Source organism: Ammospiza nelsoni, chromosome 18 (genome assembly GCF_027579445.1).
Source record: "Ammospiza nelsoni isolate bAmmNel1 chromosome 18, bAmmNel1.pri, whole genome shotgun sequence".
NCBI classification, from domain to species: domain Eukaryota; kingdom Metazoa; phylum Chordata; class Aves; order Passeriformes; family Passerellidae; genus Ammospiza; species Ammospiza nelsoni.
The window spans coordinates 1,095,443-1,121,493 of NC_080650.1; the positions used below are offsets into that span (position 1 = coordinate 1,095,443).

General features: G+C 44.8%; 1 protein-coding gene across 1 annotated transcript in view; it reads right to left on the reverse strand.

The window, feature by feature from the left end:
- Nucleotides 1-23,446, reverse strand: part of TMEM132C (transmembrane protein 132C) — a 112,346-nt gene extending 88,900 nt beyond the window's left edge. The window contains exon 1 of the mRNA XM_059485228.1: nucleotides 22,668-23,446. Coding sequence (XP_059341211.1) covers nucleotides 22,668-23,431 — 764 coding nt within the window. The 5' untranslated portion in view covers nucleotides 23,432-23,446. The remainder of the gene's footprint in view (nucleotides 1-22,667) is intronic.
- Between the last annotated feature and the right edge of the window lie 2,605 nt (nucleotides 23,447-26,051).

The window sequence follows — 26,051 nt, forward strand, 5'->3', positions numbered from 1 at the left end:
AACAGCTGAATGCTGCAAGCAAAGGGAGGAAACCAGCCCAGAAACCTGCCCTGAGTTTGTACAAAATGGTTTTATAGCCAGAGAGACCCAAAGCCCAGCTTCAAGAGAGTCCTCGGGGAGCAATGCAGACGATGTGGATTTGCACAACTGCACTTTCAGTTAACCTCATTAATACAGAATTATCTTGGTGGAAACACTAGAGGCTGATACAGAAACCTATGGAATTTCAGAAAAGAAAATCCATTCTGTTTCCAACTAAAGATTCTCTCCACAGAGGGCAGGGACAAATGTAGATGAAGCAGGACCAAAAAAAAAAAAAAAAAAAAAAAAAAAAAAAAGAGGAAACTTTCAACTACCCTACCTCAAAGGCAGGAACATGACTCACTTCTAATGTCAAAACTACTTCACTTTCTAAGCTGCTCCCACTTCTCCCAGTCTTCAGTTCTGCTCTTGCCCATCACTCAGCACACCTGGCTCTCTTACAAACTGCACCCATTTCTCTACTCTCTGGCACAGCAGAACCACTGCAGACTCTTTACTGCACAAAACCAGGGTGATTCTCAGCTTCCAAATAAACTGCTATTATATAAATAAATAATAAACTTTGCTACATAAGCTGAATTTTCAAAATATATTGCAATAGAAGAGGTCACATGATTAGTTTATTCCAAAATGCTCTCTTTATTCAACTCTCCTTAATTGTTTCCTACAGGAGGCAGCTGCAGTTCAAATTTCTCAGATTTAACCCAACTACAGCTGTTGGCAGCTTTTGATCGGTTCTAAGTGGACAGAAATCCAAGGTGGAAAGCAACAACACTGCTGTACTTTTAGGGCTCTGCTTGCTTATCAGTGGGTTCAGAATTTGAACTTCTGGCTTTCAAAGGAGAGGTCCCAGCTGAGAGGAGCTGAGGTCCCTTCCAAACCCAAATTCTGTGATTTAATCTCTGGAGTTGTGCTGCAGAGCTGAGCTCCATGAACAGGCAGAAGTGACTGTGTGCTGCTCAATCCAGCCCCTGAATAGGAATTTTTAATGCTGCGTCCAAAACTAAAGCCAAACTGCTTAACCTCTGATTTTACTACCTGACCTTCAAAGCTGATAAAAGCATTCCCTGAAAAGGAATAAAGCCATTAGGGAGCCAGGAAATAAATGCTCTATCTCCATCTCAGGACTCTCATCCAAAAGCCTGCATTATGTTTTCCTTCTCCTTTGTGCCAGTTTGGTAATGTGATTAAAGAATGGTCTCACTGGCTCAAGTGTGGCCACAGCACAAAACAGCAGAGACTCGTCCTGCCTTCCAAAAGAAGAAAATCCACGTGTAAAATACATAAATAAGATGACATTGACCTGAAGACTCAAAGAGAAACTTTGTGGAGATTTTGCCAGCATAATTGTGTTGAAATAATAACGCTTGGATTTCTTTCATGCATAAGGAGCAAGAAAATTCTGTCACAGAGTGCTTGCATGGTAGCACCTTTACACAAAAATACACAAGGCACACATGGCTGTGAGTGACCTCAGGGCCAAACTCCATCTGCACATCCCTCCTGGAGAGGGGTCCTCACCCTCTCTGCAGCCCAGCACTGAACACAAAGAGCGCAGACTTGCTTGGCTCTCATGAAGATTTTGGAAACCTTGTCCCTCTCGCCCAAGGACAGTTGGCTTCCCCCACACCTGGAAGCTCTGTGCAGCAAGAAGTGACTTGGAAAAAGCCTCAGCACAGGAGGCTCACAGTGTGGGATCAGCAGGAACACAACTGCAGAAATGCTGCTTCCCCAGGAGGATCCTGCCAACCGTGAAAAGCACTCCCCGCATTTCTAAAGGATATTAAAAAGGAAAAGCTCAGAAATAGAACTTTGTGAGTAATTGGTTTGGGGGTTGCTGGTCAGACTAAACCACTAACAGAGGTAAAACTATTACTGTCAACATAAAATGGTTTTGGAGGTTGCTATTTACCAGAAGGCAGGAAAAAAATGTTACTGGATGAAATGAATTTTTTTTCATAAATTGAAAGACTCGGTTTCATTTTGAGGTTGTTCAGCTCTTTCTTAAATTAAAATTTGACATATTAATTTCTTTGGCTGCCTCAAAGTTATACTCGTCACTGAACACATCATTTTGCCAAGAATTTCAGCCAAACTCAGCTCCTAATAATCCAGAGCTATAAACACCACAACAATGGAGTTTTTTCCATTAGTGGAAAGAGGGAGCCACACAGCATTTCATGGAAATAGGATGGGAGGCAAGAGCAGAACTGTGTCTAGAACTGCTGCTACAGAAAGGATTTTGAGAAGATAAAAGAATGACACTAAAACATTACCTCTGAAAAGGAGCAAGAAAGAGTTTTTAATCCACTGTAGATACTGAGGGTTTAGATTGCACTTCACCTAAAAATCAGCCTCTATCACAAGAATGGGACATTTTAAAATGCTCAGAGGAAAAACCTCTCTCTCCTGATGCTCTCTGTACTTCCATCACACATCATTTATCTATTCAAATGGCCCACCCATCTCTCATTATATTCATGAAAATCATAATGCAGAGAGAGTTCAGACTTTTTTTACATTTTCTGTTCTCATTTATAACTCCAGCCTCCTTTTTTTTCCCCTTTTTTTTTGCTTCTGTAGTAGACCATGAACTGTCCAAGCAGTGCTATTGCAAAATGATAAATACTTGAAGCTGGCATTATGTATCAGCCTTTGTTACAAACAGAGGAGTTCTCTGTGACTGTGCAATCCAGGGCAGGCACAGCCATTTGTTCAGTTTGAAGATGTTAATAGAATATTCATACCTCATATCTTTTATGTTGATGGAGTATGAACTAATCAAATTTTCATATTATCTGTGCTCTATGAAACAAAACTAGTCCTTACACACATTAATTTCCAGCTGAGACTTTGCCACTCTGAAAACATGAGATTCTCAGGCCAAATGCTTTGGTTACCAGGATGGTGCCATGAAATGAAGTTCTGATTGTGTTTCCAGCCAGGTTAGAAATTGTGCATATACATTATACAGTTTATGAAGCTTTCCTGTGCATTCAGAAGTCACACACGATCCTGTTCTGTCCTTCTAAAGGCAGCATCTCTTTCATCTTAGTGTTTACACCCCTTGCAGATGGGATTTCTACTTTGAAGATTGAATTATTTTTGTTTATATTTTGATGACTTGACTAATCACAGACTGACTGTTGTAGGCTGAATGTTGGCAAAATTCAGCTCAAAATTTTCTTTTGCTGGCCTATAATTACAAGCACTGGTGGTAACATGCAGGTTGGTCTGTGCCACATCTGTCATTTCTGCTGGGAATTTCCACTTGCTCCTGTATTGTGGGACTTTGCAACGATATTTCAGAGCATATTCCTACTTTAAAAATTTTTAAGAGCTTTTCAAATGACTTCTGGGCAAAGTGAGAATTAGTTCTAGGCAGAGGAACAGCACTGACCATTTGGGGCATGGTAAAAAATCCTATTGCTCACAGAAGGAAAGCAATTTATTCAATGAGTGAGAAAAAGGCCTGACTTTTCTATCTGCATCATCCTGGTAAAGATACAGAAGCAGGTTTGGGTTCTGAGCTTACAAAGCTTTTACTATTTCAGTAGCAATTCTGCAAGATGTACAACTCCTTCCCTTAGAGCACCTTTAGTTGAGCTCACAAATCACAAGAACTACCCAGATTTTTAAAGGTTTTGCAACAGTTAAACACACAATAATGACGTTGAACAAAGCTCCAGTTCTAGGAAGACAGGGACACTCATTCTGTTTGGATACCTTATAGCCTCTCTTCAGGCACCTCAAGGGTGATCTGCTGAACAACTGATCCATGGCTAGTTAATTAAAAGAACCGGCACCTATCAGCCCTCCACAGAGAATGACAGATGGAACTAAGGGAACTGTCCAGGGTAAGAACAAGAAAAATTGTTTAAATAATGGGAAAATGAATGTTATACATATATATACACACACATATATAGAGTGAAATCATTTATGACCCTAAAAGACTTCTCAAAAGTATTTACAAACTGCAACATGGGAAGAAGCCAGATTTGAGGGAAAGCTGCTCTGGTTCTGGATTCCCTTTAGCATGTCTGATTTTACAAAGCAGATAACGGGCCTGAAGCATCCCCTGAGACTGCTCTGCTTTGCAGTTTCTCCCCCCTCAGTGCTCAGGGAGGGCCCTGGTTACCTCTGGCCCTGCCAGGTCATGCTAAAACACACAAACGTGCTCCCTTACTGTGCTGCTCATACCGTGGAATTTTAAGGATGCTTTTAGCCCTCGAAGAGGAGCAGGAAGGGGCCAGCAATGGGATTTGATGTGGCTCCCCCTGTGAGTGACAGAGTCATTTCTCTTTTGTTCCTATGAAAATCACTGCACAGAGGCACCGAGCGTGGGCGGCCAATTAAGATGTCAATAAAAGTAAATACACTCAAAGAGGTCATGGCCACGCATTATGCAATGAGAAAAAAACCAAAAGGTTTATATTTGTATCATGCTAATTAAATTGACGTGGTTATTGCAAATCATTTTGTTTCACCTGGAGCTGTAATTAAGTGACACCACTTAATGAGAAGGAGCCAGTGCTGACTGAACGTGCCTCTGTGCTGAGGCTGCCCTGACAATGAAGGATGTTTCTGTTTACATCTCCCATCATTTCCCATTCCCAAATGCCAGTGTCTTTCCAGTGAGGTAAACACCGTTTTTAAAAATAAACAATCATTTGTAATTTTGGGCAGCCTTTAACCCAGCTTTTCTGCATGAGAACAAAAATAAATAATGCAGGCACTCTACAGTATTACTTCCCCAAAAGACAGATTTTTAAAAGTAAAACATTGAAGTAATCAACACAAAAATTGAAGTTTTAATTGTCCAGCAGGATTTATTTAATCTGGATCTACTGGGTTAAATTCTGTTCTCTTTCCTGGTGATTCTAGCAGGATTATTCCCCATTTAGAGCAGATTTGTGCATGGGTTTGGCTGCAGAACTTCTACAAGAAATCGGGATAACGAGACACTCCAAACTATTTGTGTGAGGAGCTTATATAATAGAGAGAGAGGAGACAGGGAGGTACTGACACAGCTCAGTGTCACTTTTTGTTAGAGCTGCAGCTGCTCACCTGAGCCCAGAGCACACCCTGAGCTCACGGGTGTGGGAACCCATGAATTCAGAGGGGCTTGGGAAAGCTGCAAAAGGCAGGCCTGAAACAGCAGAACTGGGATTGGAGCTAAGCAGCAGCCATGAGATAGGTCTGCAGAAAAATTATGTAAGATGTAGAAAAGTAAGGACAATGAGAACAATGGTCTGTGCATTAACACTTGTCTAGAATAACTCCCTAAACTACAGAAAAGTTTATCTAGTGAGATATTAGGAAGGTTGCAGCTTAATAATGGAGCTCTGTGCATTGTGTTTAAGGCTCACAAGCAGGTATTGTATTTGAAATAAGCAAGCATTGTTTAACCAAAGGTGTGTGTGCTTATGGTGGTTGGATAGAACTACTGTCAATATAGGATATATACTATACAGATATAAATACTGTCAATGTGCTTTTGCTTTGTGTGATTGGTCAAAAAACTCTGAAAGTAAGTTGTAACATTAAGTTCTGTGTCTGCTGCCTGGGATGTGAGCTGGTGGCATCTTCCCATTGTCATACCCATGGAATGAGAGTGATGCTGGAAAATGAAACAGCTCAAGGCACGTGCCCAGCAGTCCTGTCCTGTTGGTGATTTGTACAGAGACCCGGCTGGGGATAATGGGGAGGGGCTGCAGCAGCTCCTGCTGCTCCCTCCTGGCACCTGTGGGGGCACCTGGGACACAGGAGTGGCACCTGGGAGTGGCACCTGGGAGCAGGAGGGATGGCAGGGACACAAGGCAGGAGCCAGCCCTCAAAGCACAGTGCCAGCAGCAGCCATATGTCCTTAATCTGCACAGCCCAACTTGGCAGAGCTCCCTTACTCCGGTTCATTCAGTGGGCTCTGCAGATCCCATAAATATTTTCCTACCCAAACAGGCTCCCCACATTAATTATGATGGGATTGCTTTGCTAGGCACGCGGGAGCACTGCCAGCCTCCCAGAATTTGGCACCTCGGTGCTTGATGCTGAGAACAACTCAAATATGAGATGGAACTTTAACGCCTGCTGGATCTTTCAAGTGCACCATCAAATCTGGATCTCCAATTTATTCTTTTTTTTTAATGCTTTCAAACTTGAAAGTGAATTCAGTGCTTTCAGAAGAGCAGGATAAATAGAAATGCTCTGAGCCAGGAAGACTGTTGGCAGGGTCTGTGAAAACTCTTTCACCCATTTCTGTGAGGAAGATACTATTTTTATCCTGGGCTGTCCTTAAAAAAGATCATCCTTCAGGTTTACTGTGTAACACACTCAGAACAAGACTGGGAAGGGAGTCTGACAGATTTTAAATTATTATGGAGATTGTATTTCCCAAGCAAAAGCTAGGTATGTCTGGAGAGAAGTCAGACTGCTAGAAAAGGCTCATTAGAATGTTTCACTCTCTTTATCATCACTCCTGGAGGTAGCTCAGAATATCTTAATATCCCTGTGTTAGCAGGAATGAATATTTTTAAATCCATCCTCAGCTCTAAGGCCAAACCCAACACTGACAACACAAAATTTTATGATTGTTCTGACATCAAGATGTATCTGAAGTGAATGAAGATGAGACCCAACTGTAAGCAACCCAAAGAGTGGATTCACTCCTAGGAGGAAAACTGATTCTATTATTCAGTGTAATGAAAATCTCTAGCACAGGAATACCTGAGCCATTTGTGACTCAGGATACTTCCAGGTTTGTAGAACCAAGTCCAGCACCCACCAAGTTCCAAACAGATTGCCTCTGTGGCAGATGAACCTTTCAGCTTGAGTTTGGCTGTGAAGAAATATTTCAAGAACATATTCCTTCTGGGTAAAGAAGCCCAGCAGTGGAAGAGATTTTTATCTCAATGTGTGTAAAACACAATCTGTGCATATTTACTGCCTTATCAGTCACCCAAAATCACAGATACAGCCCTGTAAAAATAACAAAATTAGACTTCAGGACACACAGCGCAGCCCCACACCTGGTTTAGACTGATGAAGAGTCATTTGATAACTGACTCCAGGCACTGTGAGGAATGAGAAGGAAAATTCAGGCAGTTCATCACCTGGGGCAGGGCAGTCAGTGTCCTGAGAGCTGCCCTGGCACCTCCTGCTCAGAATCCTGCAGCCATCCATCCTCAGGGCAGATGCCTCCTCTCTGCAAACCCCTCAGCAAACTGGCCCACAGCCAAATCCCCTGCCCCTCCTCTCCCTCCCTGGTTTTTGGGCTGCAGACAGAAAGGAAACAAAGCCAAACAAAGCCTGGCAATTGTCCCCGAATTTGTCACTGCTGTCTCTTGTTTCAGCTGTTAGCAGTGTTGGAACGTGCACGAAAAGGCAAGAGCAGCATCTGCATGGAGGGGAAGGCAAGAGCTTTGACCCATAAAACCTAATCCCAGCCTAGAGCTGGTCCCAGGTGCTGGGCAGCATGTGAGAGCAGCAGGGGCAGGGGAAGGTGTCCCTGCCCTAATCCCAGTGCTGAGAGCAGCAGGGACAGGGGAAGGTGTCCCTGCCCTAATCCCAGTGCTGGGCAGCATGTGAGAGCAGCAGGGACAGGGGAAGGTGTCCCTGCCCTAATCCCAGGTGTTGGGCAGCATGTGAGAGCAGCAGGGACAGGGGAAGGTGTCCCTGTCCTAATCCCAGTGCTGGGCAGCATGTGAGAGCAGCAGGGGCAGGGGAAGGTGTCCCTGCCCTAATCCCAGTGCTGAGAGCAGCAGGGACAGGGGAAGGTGTCCCTGCCCTAATCCCAGTGCTGGACAGCATGTGAGAGCAGCAGGGACAGGGGAAGGTGTCCCTGCCCTAATCCCAGGTGTTGGACAGCATGTGAGAGCAGCAGGGACAGGGGAAGGTGTCCCTGCCCTAATCCCAGTGCTGGGCAGCATGTGAGAGCAGCAGGGACAGGGGAAGGTGTCCCTGCCCTAATCCCAGGTGTTGGGCAGCATGTGAGAGCAGCAGGGACAGGGGAAGGTGCCCCTGCCCCAGGGGCTGGAGCTGGGTGAGCTCTCCAGCTCCTTCCAGCCCAGTCTGTGACTCTGTGACCAAAGGGACTCTGTGACGAACAGGTACCAGACCTGGGCACACACACCTGGAGTGCTAACCCCCCTGGCACACCCATCTGTGTGGTGGCACACAAACCCTCCTTTCAGCAAGCACAGGGTAACAGAACAGACCCTGCAGCTGGGAGGCACCTCCTGCACCAAGGCTCTGAGAGGTTTCCATCGATCCTGCTGGCTGCAAGCCCTTGGGGACGGTCCCCGTGGGTGCTTTAAATGCACTTCACTTGATTAGGTCTCGCTGCATTGTTTGCTTTTCAGCCCCCCTGTGTCGGTGGAACACAAGCCTGGCCAGCTCTCAGGAGCTCCCTATTGATCCCCATTCCCATCCTGAGGGTGGTGAAGCTCCCACTGACATCAATGAGAGCTCTTTGCCTGGCTGATGAGCGTGCCATATGTTTATTTAAAAATAAACAAAGTGAACTGAATCAAAGAGAGTGGTGGTGGATTGGAAGCACCATTTGGGGAAAAAAGGAAAATCAAAAAGTGCTTTATTCCAGCCCAGGGAAGGCTCTGGGACCAGAAGGGTTCAGTGATTAGGGGCTGATTTGACTTCAGCCTATTCCTGCTTCAAATTTCAGCTCTGCTAATGGATATCTTTTGGAAAGCATAGCCAGAGAGGATTCCTGAGTTATGGCTACCCACATGTTTTCTGTAAGAGCCAACCAGTTTTAATAACACTTGCAATAACTACAAACCTTGGATGGTTTCAGGCACCCCACAGAAAGATTTTACATCACCAGTGTCCCACTCCTGCTCACCTTTGCTCAGACACCAGAACCCCTGACAAAGATTTCTCTTCATCCCCTTGTCCTTCTTTCTCTTTCTAAAAAAGCAGTAACAACATTTTTTCATTACCAAGCCCCTTTAAAGCTTCAAATACAGCCAACAGAGGAAAACAAAAAAAAAAACAAAAACTACAAAAGGCAAGAATTAAAGTCCCACAGCTGAAACTAATAGAGACCATATTTATATAAGTATGTGCATTTAAGTGTTTCAGGTTTAGGATAAGACACCCTTTGCCAAAAATGTGGCAGCTATATTTGCTAGTCTCTATGGGAAATGTTATAAAGAATCAAAAGCAAACAAATTTTCCTTTCAAATAAACTTGACCCGTATGTTTCAGACATGTGTTTCCCTTTGAATCCCCGTCCCCCTTTGATGGTGTCACATACTTTCCCCTCTTTAAGAGCAAATAGTTTGTTGTTACAGCAATTCTTTCCCACAGCTCTACCCTGAGAGCCCCCCTGGTTTCCAAACCTTCAGAGTCCTCTTTCCTTGGGCACAGCTTCTCCAGGGATACCCCATCCTGTGCAATGGTCTGCAGGCAAACTCTGGGTACTGCCCTGCCATCACTGCAGCTGGGGAAAATAACCCAGGGGCCAGACACCTCAGGGGAGGGGATAATGTACCAGATACCTCATGATATACCTGGATAATATACCACATGTAAAATATACCAGATACCTCAGGGGAGGGGATAATATACCAGATACCTCACTATATATCTGGATAATATACCACATGTAAAATGTACCAGACACCTCAGGGGAGGGGATAATATACCAGATACCTCATGATATACCTGGATAATATACCACATATAAAATATACCAGATACCTCATGATATACCTGGATAATATACCACATATAAAATGTACCAGATACCTCAGGGTGGAGGAAATCAGGATTCGCTAGGGAGCTGCTGCTGTGATCTCCTGCCCTTCTATGTTCTCCCTTCTTGCACTCATTGATGCCCTTTTTACCCCAGAGCAATTTGTGTGGAAATAGCTCTTGCCTTCCTCCTCTAGCTCAGAGGAGAATTGTTTAAGATAGCTGAAAAAAACCCCTTGTTTCACTGCAGTTTACACAACTTTTACAACATTCCTGTTAGTTTAGAAATGAACACCACCCAACCTAACACACTGGGCAACATGCTGTCAAAGCACCACACTGGACTGGTCAGCAGGATTGAATATAAAGGTAAGAGAATATAAATAACTCCTAGTAATCTCTGGATGCTGTTCTGGATAACATACACAAAAGGAAACTATCCTAGCCAGTCTGCTCTGCAGGGTGAAACACACAACTCTCATGAGAATTTCACCTTGCAAAATAAAGGAGGGGGGACCTTTCAAATCAGTTCCATGTGTCATCTAAAAGCTAAACCTATTTAACTTCTTGTACAGGCCAGAGGCTGCAAGAGAAACCTCTGATTGCTCATCTTCTCACTTTATCCATCCATCCATGGGAAATAGCCATCTCTCTGATTCAGCCCCTGCACAGGGACTCAGAATCAGCTCTGAGCTTGGAGAATGCCATCCCAAGGAAAGGCTGGAGATGGGAACAGCACCAGCAGCCCTGGAAAAAGGGAGCACTGCCTTTTGTTAGCTCTGCTAGATCTGCCCTCTGCTTGCAGCACCTTCCCTGAGGCTCAGCACTTGTCAAAGCATTTCCTACTTGATACAACACATGAAATAATATAATTTAATTTATATATTTCATCTCTATTATATTCATATTGTACATAGAAATACCCTAACAGCAGGCTCGCTGCCCAGTGAGAGACTCTTGGTCTCTAACAAATTTTCACTCAATAAGCAAAAAACCCCAGAAAACACCAGGAAAAGCTCCCTGATAAATGTGCCTGTTCACAGGGCTTTCACTAGCTGAGTTCAGAATGACAAATGAAAGCTTCAGATCCATTTTTTGTTTTCAATAAAAATCTTGTTTAACATTGTCATGAATATTCATGTTTTTGGCACAGCTCCAGATGAAGCAAGAAGAGCCAACTCAAACAAGAAAACAACAGTCCACTTGGCTTTGCAAAAGGATGCACTGGATTTTGGACACTAAACCACACACTTAGGGAAAGGTAGAAATCTCAAGTTCTAGTACAACCAACTTCCTCACTTACATAAATGTACCTGTATCAGAATAAAAAACTTAATTGAAATGAAAATTGGAAAAAAAAAATACTGACTATTAAGCACAATCAGCTTTACCCACCAGATCAGCACCACTCATTTGGAATCTTACAAGAAACTTTTCTCTAAAGGTGCTTTAAGTCTTACAAACACACTAGGAAGATGGTAAAAAGCTTAAATGGCCAGATTTTAAGACTTTCCTATGAAAATCAATCCAGATTCCAATTTTCTCCAAAATACCCATCTGAAATGAATTCCCACTCATGGCTCTTTCTGCTCTAAATAACGAAGCTCTAATATAACACAGAGAATAGCTGGTCTTTTTTTTTTTTTTTTTTCAGCCTCTAAGAACATGCTCAGATTGAGTTAAACTCATTCTGTGTTTCTTATTTTTCTATCCTTTTTGTGTTTCTGGAGAAGACAAATAGAAGGTAAAACCAGTTATCCACTAAACAAACACTTAAGTACGCTTCAGACTGGCAACTGTGAATTTCAATAGAACCGACTGATTTTCTTACATTTGGAAAAACTCAATTACCACAATCCACGTGTCCTTTTCCCCTTTTCTTTCATGTTGCTGGATCAGTTGAGTATTTGGTGAAAAGGCAAATCACAATCAAATCTAACTAGACTAGGAGGCCCATTAAGCAGCATTTAAATAATTATCAAAGCAAAATTCCTTATCCTTTTAGATGTTTTTTGTGCAGAGGAGGACACGTGGACGTTTCACCTGCTTTTGCTGTTAAATTTCCTCTCTGAACAGGCAGTACTTAGATAAGAACACCAACAGGAACGAGCAGCAGTGGATAATACAGGGAGGCAGATATAATTACACACACAACAGGACAATCACTGCCTCTGAACAAGCACAGCTCCCAGAACAAGGAGTTCTCAGCCCTTTCCCATTGCAGGAATTGCTCTTGCATCCAGCTGAGATCTGGCCATGACTCACCCTCATTTAGGGAGATGAGAACAGAGCTGTTAAGGGATGAGAAAAGAGAGAGGCTCTTACCTAACACATCTCCTGCACGGTGCAGGACATCCCAAAATGACATCCCCAAAATGACACCTCCTGCCCTGCTTTATTGGCATGGAACAGGAGTGCCCCCAAAGCAGGATCAGTTCTGTTTAAACCACAGCAAACTGTGGGATCAGAATAACCCTGAGAGGCACAAAAGCATCACCCTCTCAAGCAGGGGAGCGCTCAGACCCTTGCAGCAATTCTCACCGCACACTGCCCTCTGCAGAGTGAGGCTGTTCACAAAGCGCAGCCCTGATTTAGAGCGCTGCACACAGGGCACTGAGCTCTGCAGGAAAACCTCGTGCACAGCTGGGGCTCAGCCCTGCAAACACTGCTCTCCAGGCACAGCATCTTCAGCGCCAGCACCCCAGCAAAATGCTCTGCCAGAACAAGCTCTGCTGGGTTTTAGTGCAAGGTGGCACAGAGTCATTTCCTCCTGGGAAACCCCTGAAGAGTTAACAGAGATGAACCCAAGAGGGTGTAAAGATGTTTAATGAGGTTCCATCTAAAACCATGCAGAATGTAACACAGAACATGCAAGCCTCTTCTTGTAGATAATTATTAGATTTTTTAATTATTTCTTTTTAATTTGTTTTTTACTCTAAGATGAAAAGATAATTGCCACACTTATCAGATAATTGTGATAGGGAGCAGGGAAAACCCGAGAAAACACTTGCAGAAAGACTTTTTCCAGGAGAATTTTTCCTTTCAAGAAGAGCCTGTCCCTAGCAGGGGTATGGTTCTCAAAGCAAGCTGCCCATGCTGGGAGGAACTGGGAACACTTTATTCTGCATCACTCCCAGAGGATGTGAGGAACAGCAATCTGGGTAGCAGAACCTTGTGGAGGGGACTTAGGCTCCTGCAGTTTTGTAGAGCTTTTCATGAGACATTTGGGGGTTTTAAGGCAACAAAACAGAAGTACTGACACAGGGAAAGAACCTCTACTCCCTTCATTAGTGCTCACAAAAAGGTTGGGAGGGATTTTGAGCGGCTGCCAGAAGTTCATGGGATCAATTCCGCTTCAAAATGGAGCTGTTTAAGAGCAAAAGCAAAGTTCACATGCCTCATCTGCTGTTAGAGCCCATTCCCCCACAGCACGTCCCAACACCCAGCCAGGGACTGTTCCCACCCCGAAGTGTCTGAAATCTCATTAAACATGGGCAGGAATAAAAGCAGAGCTGACATAAAATTCATTGTGTGCTGAAAGGTGACAGCAGTTACACACCAGGGCAGGAGCCCTGCAGGTTACTGCTCTCCATCCAGCACAATCATGGCACATTTGCACAGCCCTGGCATCCATTAGGTGTGCACAGGGAATAAAAAGGACACGTAGTGGTGGGGTTTATGTCAATGTTTTCTTTGAGTAAGAAATAAAGCAGCAGTTACCATAGCAATGGACAGAGGGCCCATCAGCCCTTGCTATGAAAATTAAAGAATGCAGGCTGGAGATGACAGCACAGCCCCACTTCAGCAACACAAAGAGGGATGAGGCATATTAATTTCTGCACAACTATTCAAGATTTCTTTAAAGATCTTTCAGAAGATATTAACATTAACCAGCTGTCACTATCTACAAGCAGCTGATAAAATCTTCATTCAGCCCTCTCAATATTTCTGCCCAGTACAAATTACAGTAGCATTGTCTCAGAGAGATAAGAGAAAAATTCTCCAGCAGTACCCTTGAGTCTGGAGGAGGGAGGTTACACATCATCCTCACGTGCTGTGCCCAGGCTGCATTGTCACCTGCAGTATCCTGGCTGGACAGGGCTCTGAGCAGGGGGTTTGGGCACTAAAAGGAAAGGCACTGGGGAGGCTCCTTCCACCTGGAATTTACCACTCTCATGGATCCTGAGGACAGCACGACTCTCCCACAAACCAAAGTCCTGTCCCAAGGACCCAAAGCCACCTCCTTGAACACTGCTGGGATGTCACCTGCAGGGCTGTGACACCCCTGTCCCCACAGCTGGCTTGTGACACGCTGCCTGCTCTTTCTTGTGTTTGCCCTGAGCCTCTGCTCAGGCCAGCTCTGTTCTCTTCACAAATGAAGCACAGCTTTAAAACCAGCCTTTTATCATCTTCTGTCTCAAACCCCAATGATACAAGGGTACATTGTCCACAGTCATCATCACACAACCAACAGTGACTAAGTAGGTACCAAAAAAATGGTTTTGTCATTCCTTTCTACTGGAAAACTGTAATCAGGCTGCCATAGAAGGGAAAATCAGAGGCTGCTGCTAATGTGGCCTGTCATGGATGTCAGGAATCCAGAGGAATAAAAAGTAGCCTAAAGCCTGTGAATATCCTCATTACTTTCCACAGGATTAAATTTGGGCCTGTTCCTAAGTGACAGGCTCCTGCTGAGGGCTGCTGCTTCCTTTCCACAGGAAGAATTCTCAATGCAATCACAGCTTTTTCTAAGCTAGACATAACCTCAAGCAGAAAAATATTTTGGTTGCTACTGGTGGTATCCGTAGGACCTGCAGAGAGCAGGCACAGGAGTGACTCAGTGACTCCAGCAATTACCATCACAGCACCTCATTTCTTAAAAGCTGCAGCCAAGCTCACAGCCCTGAGCAAGCAGCCATGCAACCCATAGGAAAATTCAGTTTCCTGAAAACAGGATCCACACATGTCCAGTATGCCAAATAAGGAACCCCTGAGGGTGGTCAGCAACATTTTTGTCTCAGTGATCACCTGTAGGCTGAACTCTTCCCCAGCACGCCTGGGGTGAATGAAAGATGAAGCAGGACTTTATTGTCTGATCCGTCAGACACACTTTTATCTGCAAAACCAAGCTGTGATTCATGACCCACAACTATTTAAGTGTTCTGGTTAACAACTAACCAGGGAGGTTGAGGAAGCAAGCTCTGCGTTTGGGAAAGTGCCACATCTTCCCCTTAATGAGCCTGTCTGTCTTGGACAAAGCTCGCTCTGGTGGCATTTTGGAAACGAAGGGTTACATCTGAGAGCCAGAGCTTGGATGAAAAAGAGATTCTTTTAAGCAGCCTGACAGCTGAAAATGCAGAGGGCTATGTCTGAAGTGCTTCCCCCCAATTTTCTTCTCTCCCAAGACCCAGGCTGTTTCTCAAGCCCTCCTCTCTCAGCCTTGCTGATCTCAGCAGCAATATGAAAACCTAACACGGTGTCACTGGAGATGATTAGGCTGTTAGTGCAAATTAACCCCCTGGCAGCTTTGCTAATACACACACTTTGTAACACACCAGGAACCCGGCAAACAAACAAAAAACATGCTGAATTTCCTTTTAACCCAGTCTCATCTCAGCTATGAATTAATCAGCTCTTCTGTGTATTTAAAGTCTGTAGAAATGCAACTTTCTTTTCCAGAGAATACTAAACACAACAGCACACACCTCCCTCAAGGGACAGCACACCTGGGCAGGGTGGGATTTCAAGGAAACACACCCAACGGGGTCCCAGAGGAAATGGTGGCAAAACTTGGAGTCAAACATTCTGTAATTTACAGGAAAGGTCAGCATTCTGTAGAAATTAACTCAAGTGCGGAGCAGCTCTTCCCAAGCTCCTGGTGCCTTTTGTGGGAGTTTTAACTGTGAAGTGCCACAAGAACATATCAACAGTGTGATTTCTTTGTGCCTGTGCTATGGTGAGTGAGGAGCAGCATTCTGCCAGAACAGGAACTTCAATCAATCTGACACTTTCTGTCTTAAATAATAAGCTCCACAAGCACCAATAAAACAACAAACCCATCAGATTTTACAGTTCTGCTGGCACTCTTGGCTTACCCCCCATTCATCCTTGCACCCCAGATCCTCCTCCCTGCAAGTTCTGAGCTGGAGCTGCTGGTGTCCCCCCAGTGTGGCTCCAGCAGTCACTCCTGCTTGGGCATCCCGAACAGATGCACGGAGGTTTCAAAGCCTCGCTTTTTCTCAGGGATGCTCATTTCCATTCAGACCCAGAGGCTCACACACTTCCCTGCTTCCAGCGGCCCTGGAACCCAGCAGCTTGTCAGATAATGACACTGAGGATTCCCGGGGGATCCCCTAATGCAGCAGATCACAGAAACACAGCAGACGGCCACGAAACATCCTCTTGGTTCAATGGAACTCCCGGCAGAGCGGGATTTCCCTCCTCTCTGCTGGCTCGGGAGGATTGGGGTTTACGCCGTGTGATCTCCTAACGAGCCACCATTGTCACTAATTAGGCAGGGAAGCAAGGATTTCATTAACGCTTGTAACTCGAGTCACACGAGCGCTAACAGTCCGAACAGGAATTAGCAGCGGTGCCCCGTCCCACTGCAGGCAGCCCCGCGGGGCTCCCAGAGCTGGGCAGGGGGCTGCAGGCTATGCTCAGGAACATCAGCAGCACCGGGGCAGCCAGCGGTGGCACAGCTGGAGGGACGGCCAGGGCAGCATGGCACACCAGGGGGTTTATCAGCACACCTCAGCGTGAATTCCTGCACCCCAACGCCTTCTGCCAGCAGGGAAGGCAGCCCTGGCTCCAGCACCAGGAGTGGGGCAGAAACTGGAGCCAGGAACTCGGATTTCCTGCTCTCCCAGTCACGGCCAATCCCCACAACTGCCCCCATCCATTTCCTCCACTTCCCCGATCAACACATTGGGAAAAGTTTTCAAACACACAAGTCTGACATGCAAAAGTCGAAATCCATTTTATATTGTGTGCGTGGGTGTGTATATATATATATATATATATATATATATATATATATATATATATATATATATATATATGTATATATATGTATATATATGTATATATGTGTGTTTATATATATGTATATGTGTGTATCTAAATATGTATACGTGTGTATATATATACACACAATATATGTATATGCCTAAATATACACACACAATATATGTATATGCATACATATATACACACATATAAATACGCTATATATACTATGTTTATATTTGTATTTATTTATATAGTTATGTATAGTTATATACATTTAGTTATGTACAGTTATATATATTTTATATATATGTACAGTTATATATACATATATATATGTGTATATATATACATAGCTACATATATACACTACTATATGTATATACTAGCTATATATATACACTATAACTATACATAACTATTTATATTTACATATAAATATATATATATTTATATATAAATGTCTATATATAGTTCAGGTTTGTTTACAGTTCCATGGAGATAGGCTGAGACCTAGCTCAGAGAATATATTTATAAATATACATATATATTCACTATATATATTTATATATGGTGTATATATATACACTATGTTTATATATGTATTTATTTATATATAGTTGCATGTATTTATATATAGTAATACATGGTGTATATGTATTTATACATAGCAGTGTATATATACATTTATACTCAAATATTGAGATGTAGTTCAGGTTTGTTTACAGTTCCATGGAGATAGCCCTGGAGCTGGCCCGGAGAACCCACAGCTTTGGGAACACCTGCTTCCACAAGACCAAGAACATTCTGCAAGTGCTGCTCACCCAGTTTAGGTAATTCTTGCACACTCTGTGTGACAGAATTCACCGTACAGGAGCTGACCGAGGTGTTCAGGGGATGCTCTCAGAAGGGAGGCTCTAACCTGGGCTCTCCATGGATTTCAGCAGCACTGAGCTTCCCTGCCCAGCCCCTGATCTCAGCAGGTTCTGGAGTCTCCTCCTGGCTGCAAAGCTGTGCTTCACCAACCTGGTCAATCAGCAAATTTCCAAAGCACGGAATGCAGAATCAGCCTTCCAACAATAAATCCATAGGTTATTCTCAGAGGTAATGAGTACATTTCGTTGGAGAATTGTTCAAAAGGTTTCTCAGGCACCACAGTTTTTTAGAGGCATTTAAAGAGTCAGGCGGGAGTGCCTGTTTCCTCTTTCCTAGGTAGCTTCAATTTCAAGTTAATAATTAGTTCTTTTTAAAACTTTATTAAACCAGACTGCTGCTGCCACAGTGAGCCCTTCCCTGCTCCCCTTGCTCTGGTGAGAAGCACCTTTCTCAGATGTTTAAAGGACATCCTCCTCCCCAGCTTAGCAGTTCTGAGAACGAGTCATTAGTTTGGAGGACCCAGCTGCCTCTGGTGTGACACCAATGTCCCTGAAAAGTGCCTGCTAAGGGCTAATGAAATTAAACTGGAGCACATGCCACTCTCTCAAAATAGCATTAACACGTTCCCTTCTTTGAAGAAGTATTTTTTACATCACGAATGCTTTTTAAAGCTACACTGGGAAATATTCCCCCTTTAGTGTGTCACTTCTCCAGTAAATGGTAATTAGGAGTGCTCCAGCAGACTGCCCCCATTGCTTACTGGAGCAGAACATCCAAGCTGATGGCACCACTGCTATGAATCTACTGGGGAGAAGTCTCAACAAAGCTCTGCAAGGTGCTGCTGTACCCCAGCCCTTGCTAAAGCCATAATCCCCCAGTGTACTCCTCTTTCAATAACTGCTCCACTGTGGATGTGTAGCTGAATTGTTACTAATCATTCTAGAGAAGGGAAAATAAAACAAACAAAAATAATCAGTAAGACTTAAAGTTCCACAAGGCTGAACACCAGACAGTGAAGTATATAAACCTCTGTCAACAAAATATATAAAATCCCTCAAGTCATAATTCAGATCTCTGGGCATTTTTGCAGAGCAGCTCTGGACTAGCACCTGGCTTTAGGGGCCCTATCAATGCCATAAAGCAACTCAATTTTCCAATTAAAATATACCCTGAAATAATGAGATTCAAGCTCCTCTCCCTTCAGATGCCACCTGAAATGCTTTTGTGCAATGAAATGACTCTTAAATATTTAAGCAATGCGAAGCTGCACAGGACATGTAAAATGCTTTGTTGCAATTCCTGCCATTTGGAGATGGACACGTACACCCAGAAGAGCATCCCACCAAACTCTTCTGTCTCTCTTCATTTCACTCCAAGCTCTGCTGGTTTTAAATATGAACCAGTGTAAAAGAAAACACCCTTCACCTCAGAGCTGAAAAACTGCATTCCATTTACCATGGAAAATAGATCCCTGGGAGAATGCATCCCAAATTCTGGGTTAACACAAAACTCAGAGTGATTCCAGCTCTGGTTTAGGTTTGCAAGTTTTGATATCTTCAGTTCCTCATTATGATGCCACTTGTGTTTGCGATGATGCCACCACACTGCAGTGTCAAGAACTAATGAACCAACAATTAAGTACAGAACTCAGGGTAGTAAATGTTATTTCATCATATGGTAAGATGAAAATGTCACTGTCTAAAAGCAAACAGTAACTGCTTGAAAACGTTACTATTTTTGGTTATTTTGGTGCAGCTGAGGGCAGTGCCAAGCTCCTGGGAGAGGTTTATTCCCTAGGGAGCCTCTTTCATGCAGAACAGGCAGAGTTAGTGTTGAAGATGTCCCTTTTTCATGACCAGTTCCTCCAAACTGGCTTTGTATATTGAGATTCCAAAGCACTTACACAGATGTTATGACCATAACAACCTTCTCTAGCTCTGCTGCTGCTCTTCACTGCATCCTCCTCCAGGTCCTTCAGCTACTGCCAGCACCACCCAACACAGCCCCACTGTCAATACTCATTAGGCAGTACAAGCTGTCCCAGCTCATGGGTTTAATAGCTTTCCTCACTGCATTTATCCTTATCCAATTTGTAGATTTATTATTGCTCCTAATTATCCATTGTGTTGGGTTGATTTGTTTGCTGGACACTGATTACACCCGCCATCCCTCCAGGTGCAGGAGCTGCACTGCAAAATCTCTGCTAAGAAGCCTGAAGGGAAGGAAAAGCCACTCCTGTGTTACACCTCTGTTCTCTAATCAGGATGTAACAACTTCATCCCCTTTCTCTTCACTTCTCCCGCTCAGCAGCTCCTGTAAATCAGGTTATCTGCTGGTTCAGCACCTGGCAGAGTGGCTCAGAGCTGACCTGCTGCCCAGGGACAGACAGCACTCAGCACTGCCACCCTTCTGCTCGGCCCTGTGCTGTGCACAGCTCTGCCCAGCCAAACGTGGCACAACCTGGCATGAGAAACAGCTGGCAGGATCCCTCTGTGGTCAGTACCTGGAGAAGTATTTGGAGCTCCAAAAACGTGGCACAACCTGGCATGAGGAACAGCTGGCAGGATCCTGTCCTGGTGAGCACCCGGAGAAGTATTTCCAGCTCCAGAGCAAACAGCAGTGCACCTCACCCCCTGCCACACCAGCCATCCTCCTGACTTTACTGGTGCTCCTGGGCTGATAAATGCACAGATACAGCACCAGGATGTTGAATGAACACAATTTAAGAACATAGATAAATTCACATATACAGTACCAGGATTCTGATAAAGACACAATTTAAGGACATGGATAAATTCACAAGTACAGTACCAGGATTCTGAATTAAGACAATTTAAGGACACTGATAAATTAACAGATACAGTACCAGGATGCTGAATGAAGACACAATTTAAGACCACGCTTTCACTCGCCATGATTTGTGGCTATGAGGTCATTGAGACCAGTCTGCTTCCCTCTTGCCAGAGAAGATTTGTAGCTATTATTTCCCACCCCCCAAGCGATGATCACATGCTGTTTCCTTCAGCTCTGCATGTTGCAATACCTCAATGAATAATATACAAGGAGCAGAAAATAAACAAGCCCACTGTGCCTGGGGATAATGTGTGGTGTGTTTTTCTTTAGGATTATTAAATGTGAGTGCATGTCACAGGATGTAGGGCTTGCTCTGCTGGGAGCCCAGGAGGAGGAGAGCACACAGCTCTCTCCAGGCAGGCAAATGGCCATGGAGAAGGTTAAGGGGGCCCCCAGGCAGCCCCAGCATATGCACTGCTATTCCCTGGCTGCTCTGCTCTCTGTCTCCAGACACAGACACTCCGTGGGCTCCTGCTCACACTCCACCCCTTCCACACCTCAAAGTTGCACTGAAGACATCAGATTCCCACCAGAGAAAGGGAAGCTCCATTCTTTGCCAGCCTTTCACCAGCCCTCTGCTGATGCCTTCAGTTTGAGCTTTCATATTTTTACATTCTGTACTGCCTTAGTGTGTAACTCTGAACTCTGTACAAAGTGTCAGCAAGTTCTCCTCACAGTTCAGTCAGACAGAACAATCCTTTTCCAGCCCCAGAACCAACCTGGGTCAGACTGTGCACTCCAGATAAATGTTCCCAAAACTAAAGCAAATCCTCTCTGTCCATAACAGCAAGTCACACAGGCAGCTACCAACATCCCACATTGCCATCCCTGTCTCCTGCACCTCTCAGCCAGACTCATTTCTGAGCAAAGAAACACAGCCCCAGATTTCAACAAGCTTGTTGCTCTTCAACTGGCTTTTCAGGAAAATAGAGTGACAAGGACCTACAGAGAGTGATCCCCACTCCCATTCACCCAACAAACACCCAGCTCACTGCCTCTGCATTTCTTCTTTCACCACAGCTATGTTTGTTATGTGCAAAAGTATTCTGTTTATACTACTTTGTGTAAAGGGATTTTCAATAGAAGGGAAGTAACAACATCAGAAAATACTTCTAGCACAGAGGTTTCACTGAGTAAACAGGTGTCTGGGAGATTATCTCGCCAATTTAACCAAAGCTGCAAACACCACAACGCTTCTGGGATGACTAAAATCCCCCTTTTTCAAATAAAAGCCTTTTATCTGCCAAGCGACACTTCCTGTTCTAAAGGCTATTCTCCTCGGTGGTTGTCAACTATGTATTAATCTAATTCATATAAGCCTTAGAAATAAATTCTTTCATGTGCAGAATCTTTTGGGAAACTGATTCCCTGAGGCTTTAGAGAGTAATTGTTGCTTATCACCGTGGAAATTTCCACTGAATTTAAAGCCTGGTAACAAGTTAAAAAAAGATACATCAAATTTTTCAGTGATTAACAAGTTTCCCAGTCTTTGTCATCCTCAAAGGATTTTCATCTGATCGGTAGGGAAATGGCTAAAAATGAAAATAAAAGGGAAGCGATCTGACCCAGTAAGGCAGCTCCTGTGTTCCCACTCCTGTCCAAAATAATGGCACTGACTTCTAACAGTCCCTTGCAGGCAGCAGCAATATCAAACACCTTGGGCTTTATTTAAAGGAAAAATGTGCTGCCAAAGACAAACACTGCTTAACTGCAAGTGGATAGTTAAACCCTCCCTACAGAGCTCTCCTAACAAAACCACTCTGTGTGTGGGAGAGGCAAGCTCTGCCAGAGCACTTACAGAAAAGAAAGTAATTGAAGTTTTTCTGCATTCAAACTCCATGCTTGCGTAATAAAAACCTGATTTTAAAAGCGCCATAAAGCAGAGAAGTTTTCTGATGCCTGGCTGTCTGTCACAGCACGGAAACAGCCCTGCTAAAGCAGCACTCTTGTACCTTGCTGCACACCGTGGGCCTGTGATAAACGGCACTGCAGACACGCTGAAAACCTGCCCGTGACAGGGGCTTTCAATCCTCCTCACAGCATGCAAAGAGGAAAATAAGGTATTTCAGTGACTAGGAGCAACCTTCATTGGGATCAGCTTCAAATCAGCTGAGATCCATCCCACGTCCCCAACATCTTTGTGTGCCAGAACCACGCCCGGCCAACCTCCTTACCTGAGGATGAACTGATCCACGGTGGAATTGTTGGCAATTGTCACATAAACATTGACAACCTCGCCCTGTTTGACGGGCTTGGAGGGCAGCCACACCACCACGTTGCTGTCCAGCCGCAGCTCCGTGAGCTGGGAGGCCTCCTGGCCGCGGTAGAGGCTGACAGAGCCAATCCTCTGCAGGTGGGACATGCTCTCGTCCACACCACCATCCTTCCCGGGCCGGATGGCGTTGCCCTTGCGGAGATCCTCGGCCGTGCACTCGCCCTTCTCGTCCCCGGGCTGCACCGTGTAGTAAAGCTCCACGGGGCTCCCCTCCAGCTGCTCCGCCGGCTTCTTGCGGCCCGTGAGCACCGTGGGGGGGCTGAACCAGCTGGGCAGCAGCTCCAGCTGTGCCACGCAGAGCCCCAGGTCCCCGCGCAGGCGGCAGCTGCCGCGCACCTCGCGCGTCTCGCGGAAGGCGAACACGCGCAGGCAGGGCAGCCGCTCCGCGGGGCTGTACTCGTCCCAGTCCCTGCCCACGATGTAGAACAGCACCTGCACCCGCGGCTTGCTCAGGTAGATCTTGCTGCTCAGGATGTAGGCCTGCAGCTTCCAGTTGTACGTGAACTTGTTGGCGGATCCAAAAGAGCTGGAAGTCAGCAGGAGGTCCTGGGGCACCGCTTGCTCCACCGAGAAGGGGCCGTAGCTGGCGTTTAACACGGGCGGCCTCTTGGCTTTGTAGGGGAAGAAGGACTCCACCCTGGACTGCAAACTGGAGTTCCTCATGAAGTCCTGGTTGGCTTCTTTGAGGAAGAAAGATGTCTCGGCGTTGAAGAGCCGGTAGCTCACAGGTAGGTACGTTGGTAATGAAGAAAATCGCTGATTATTGTCCAAGACCCCTCGGCACTCTGTCACTAATAAAAGAAAAGGTGAGTTAGGCCAAGTCTGCTTACAGACTCAAAGGGACAGTTAGCACAGCTTCAGTGCTGAGTTACGGACAAGCATTATTCCGTGCAAAGAACATTTACAGGGTAGCTGCATGTTTAGATACAAAATAATTTTTTTCTCCATTACATTTGCAAAAGAAAATATAATGTATCATGTCAGGAGAGCCCGATGACCAACAGCCCCAGGGCTGCTAGTCACCAGCCCTGCAGGAACAAAGGCAGCTTCCCTTCTAGGTGCAAAGAAACTGCTTTTCTAAGGACCCTCAGACAACCATTTCACGCTCTCTGTCAAGTAACCTTGCTCTTGTATTACTGTGCCAGAAACAGTCCATATCTCTGTGGCAAAATACTGTCAATCTCCTATGTTCTTTAAATGCAGATGGGCATTAAAACCCAGAAATATTTCAACAAGTACCAATATGTAAGATGCACACAGAGTGAACCAGCTGAACATCAGATCCCTTTTGACCTAAATGTTTTCCTGTTAAGATTAACAACACACTGCTGAAAGGCAAATGTATTGTCTAAATTAGGGTAGATAACAGTGGAGAAGGGTTCAAATACACGTTGATTATGTCATACAGCTTACAACTCCTCTCTTTAACCCCTGCTGAAGGGGTTGGCCATAGGTACAACAGGTAAATGCATTTAGTGCTGGACTTCTTGAGTATTGATAAAACAGAGCTTGCCCTCAGTTTCTCAGGGAACCTCATCAGAATCAGGAGTTAAGGTTCTGTGTATTAAGGTTCTGTGTAGGTTCAGCTCTTTAAAGAATAAAGGTAACCACAAGGACAACACAGAATGCAGAGATTCATCTGGAACCCAGAACACCTGAGGATCCCAGAACACCCCACAGACTCTGCCTCACCACCTTCCTCACCAAGGGCTGCAGCCTGGGGAGCTCTGCAAGTCACATTTGCTGCCCTGGCATGTGTGGCTGCTAACGTGCTAATTATGCAGTCAGATTTAATTAAATGTTTTCAAGTAAGGAATAAACAATCGATATCTGTCATGACACCAAATGGCTGCTGACAGACAACCCCACCGCAGCCCTGCAGAGTGTGCAATGCCAGAGTGCAGGGAATGAAGAGCTTGGCGAGGCAGGTGTGAGGTAATTAAGAAAAGAAGGAGACAAATGTAGAGGAGGGGGAAATCAGAACTCTCAAAGGACAGCAGCCATAAATTTGAAATAAGGAATTAAGATGTGTTCACTCATGTTTAATTCATGAGCCACCATGGAACTGTTCTCCTAACTGAGCAAACTGCCATGACTGGACAGAAATTGAAACAAAACAAAATGAAAAGGTAAAAAAAAAGAAAAGAAACAGTGAATTAGCAGCACAACACCCTCTGTGTCAGGCAGAATCACATTTAAAACATAAAACACTGTTTTAGCTCACTGTTACAGCCCTGCAAGGCTCCAGTCCTTGGCACACAGTTTAATTCTGCTGAAAAAGATGTTACAAATGCCACCTCCTGAGCTGATTGATTTCCCTTACCTGAGTCTGTCAGGATTCCATCCCTAAGTGCTCTAACACTTGTAAAAGGAACGCAAGGAAGATCCACTTTGGACCAGGGACCTTTCAAGGGAAGAGGAAAACCTACAGATTTCTTTGGAGTTTCCTCTCTAAGCCCCTTCAGCCACCCTGGATGAGCCTGCTGGGATCTGCTCACCTCCCAGCAGCCCTCTACAAAAAGCAGCCACTGACACCCTCTGTGACAGATGCCACCATGGTTTTCAATTAGAACACCTGATTTGCTGGAGAAGAGTTCCTTGGAGGCCAGTTTGGCAGCTGAGTTTGACTTGGTGACTGGTGAGAATTTCTTCCCTAGGTGTCCTGCTGCTCAGGCGTGGTACCAGAGGGCAGGGCTGTGCTGAGGGGAAGCACAGGAACACTTGGTGAAGGAAAGCACCAACTGGTTTAAGCTCACAAGTTTTCTGAAGGGTTTCCATGACCAGGGATTCTCCAGACGCGGCCCCACTGCTCCTGAGGGAATCCCTGCCTTCCACAGAGCCACACAAATCAGAAATGAACTCAGCAGGCTGCACAGACAAGTGAAGTCCTGTGATTCCAAAGGGTTGCTGGTCAGGATCTAAGCTTGAGGCTTAGCAGCTGTTTTTGTGTAATTCCCAGGACTTTTGCTGCAGCACATTATCCTCAGACAGACAGTGGGCTCATTTTTGCAGGCACTTCATTTATCCTGGGCTAATCACATGCATGAGGTATGCAGGACTTGGCCCAATATTAAGAAAAGCAGTCATGCAACTTCTGCCTTAAGAAGCTGAACACAAACAGCAAAACCCATGTGGCCAGACTGACAGCAGAAAATAAAATCTTCACTTTTTTTTTATCGTAGTCAAAAGATTTCCACCCACTTTCATACCATACATAATGGATTCCTATATTTCTATACTGAAGGCTGTACTTCACACAATTTATTTCAGCACTTTAAGCTTT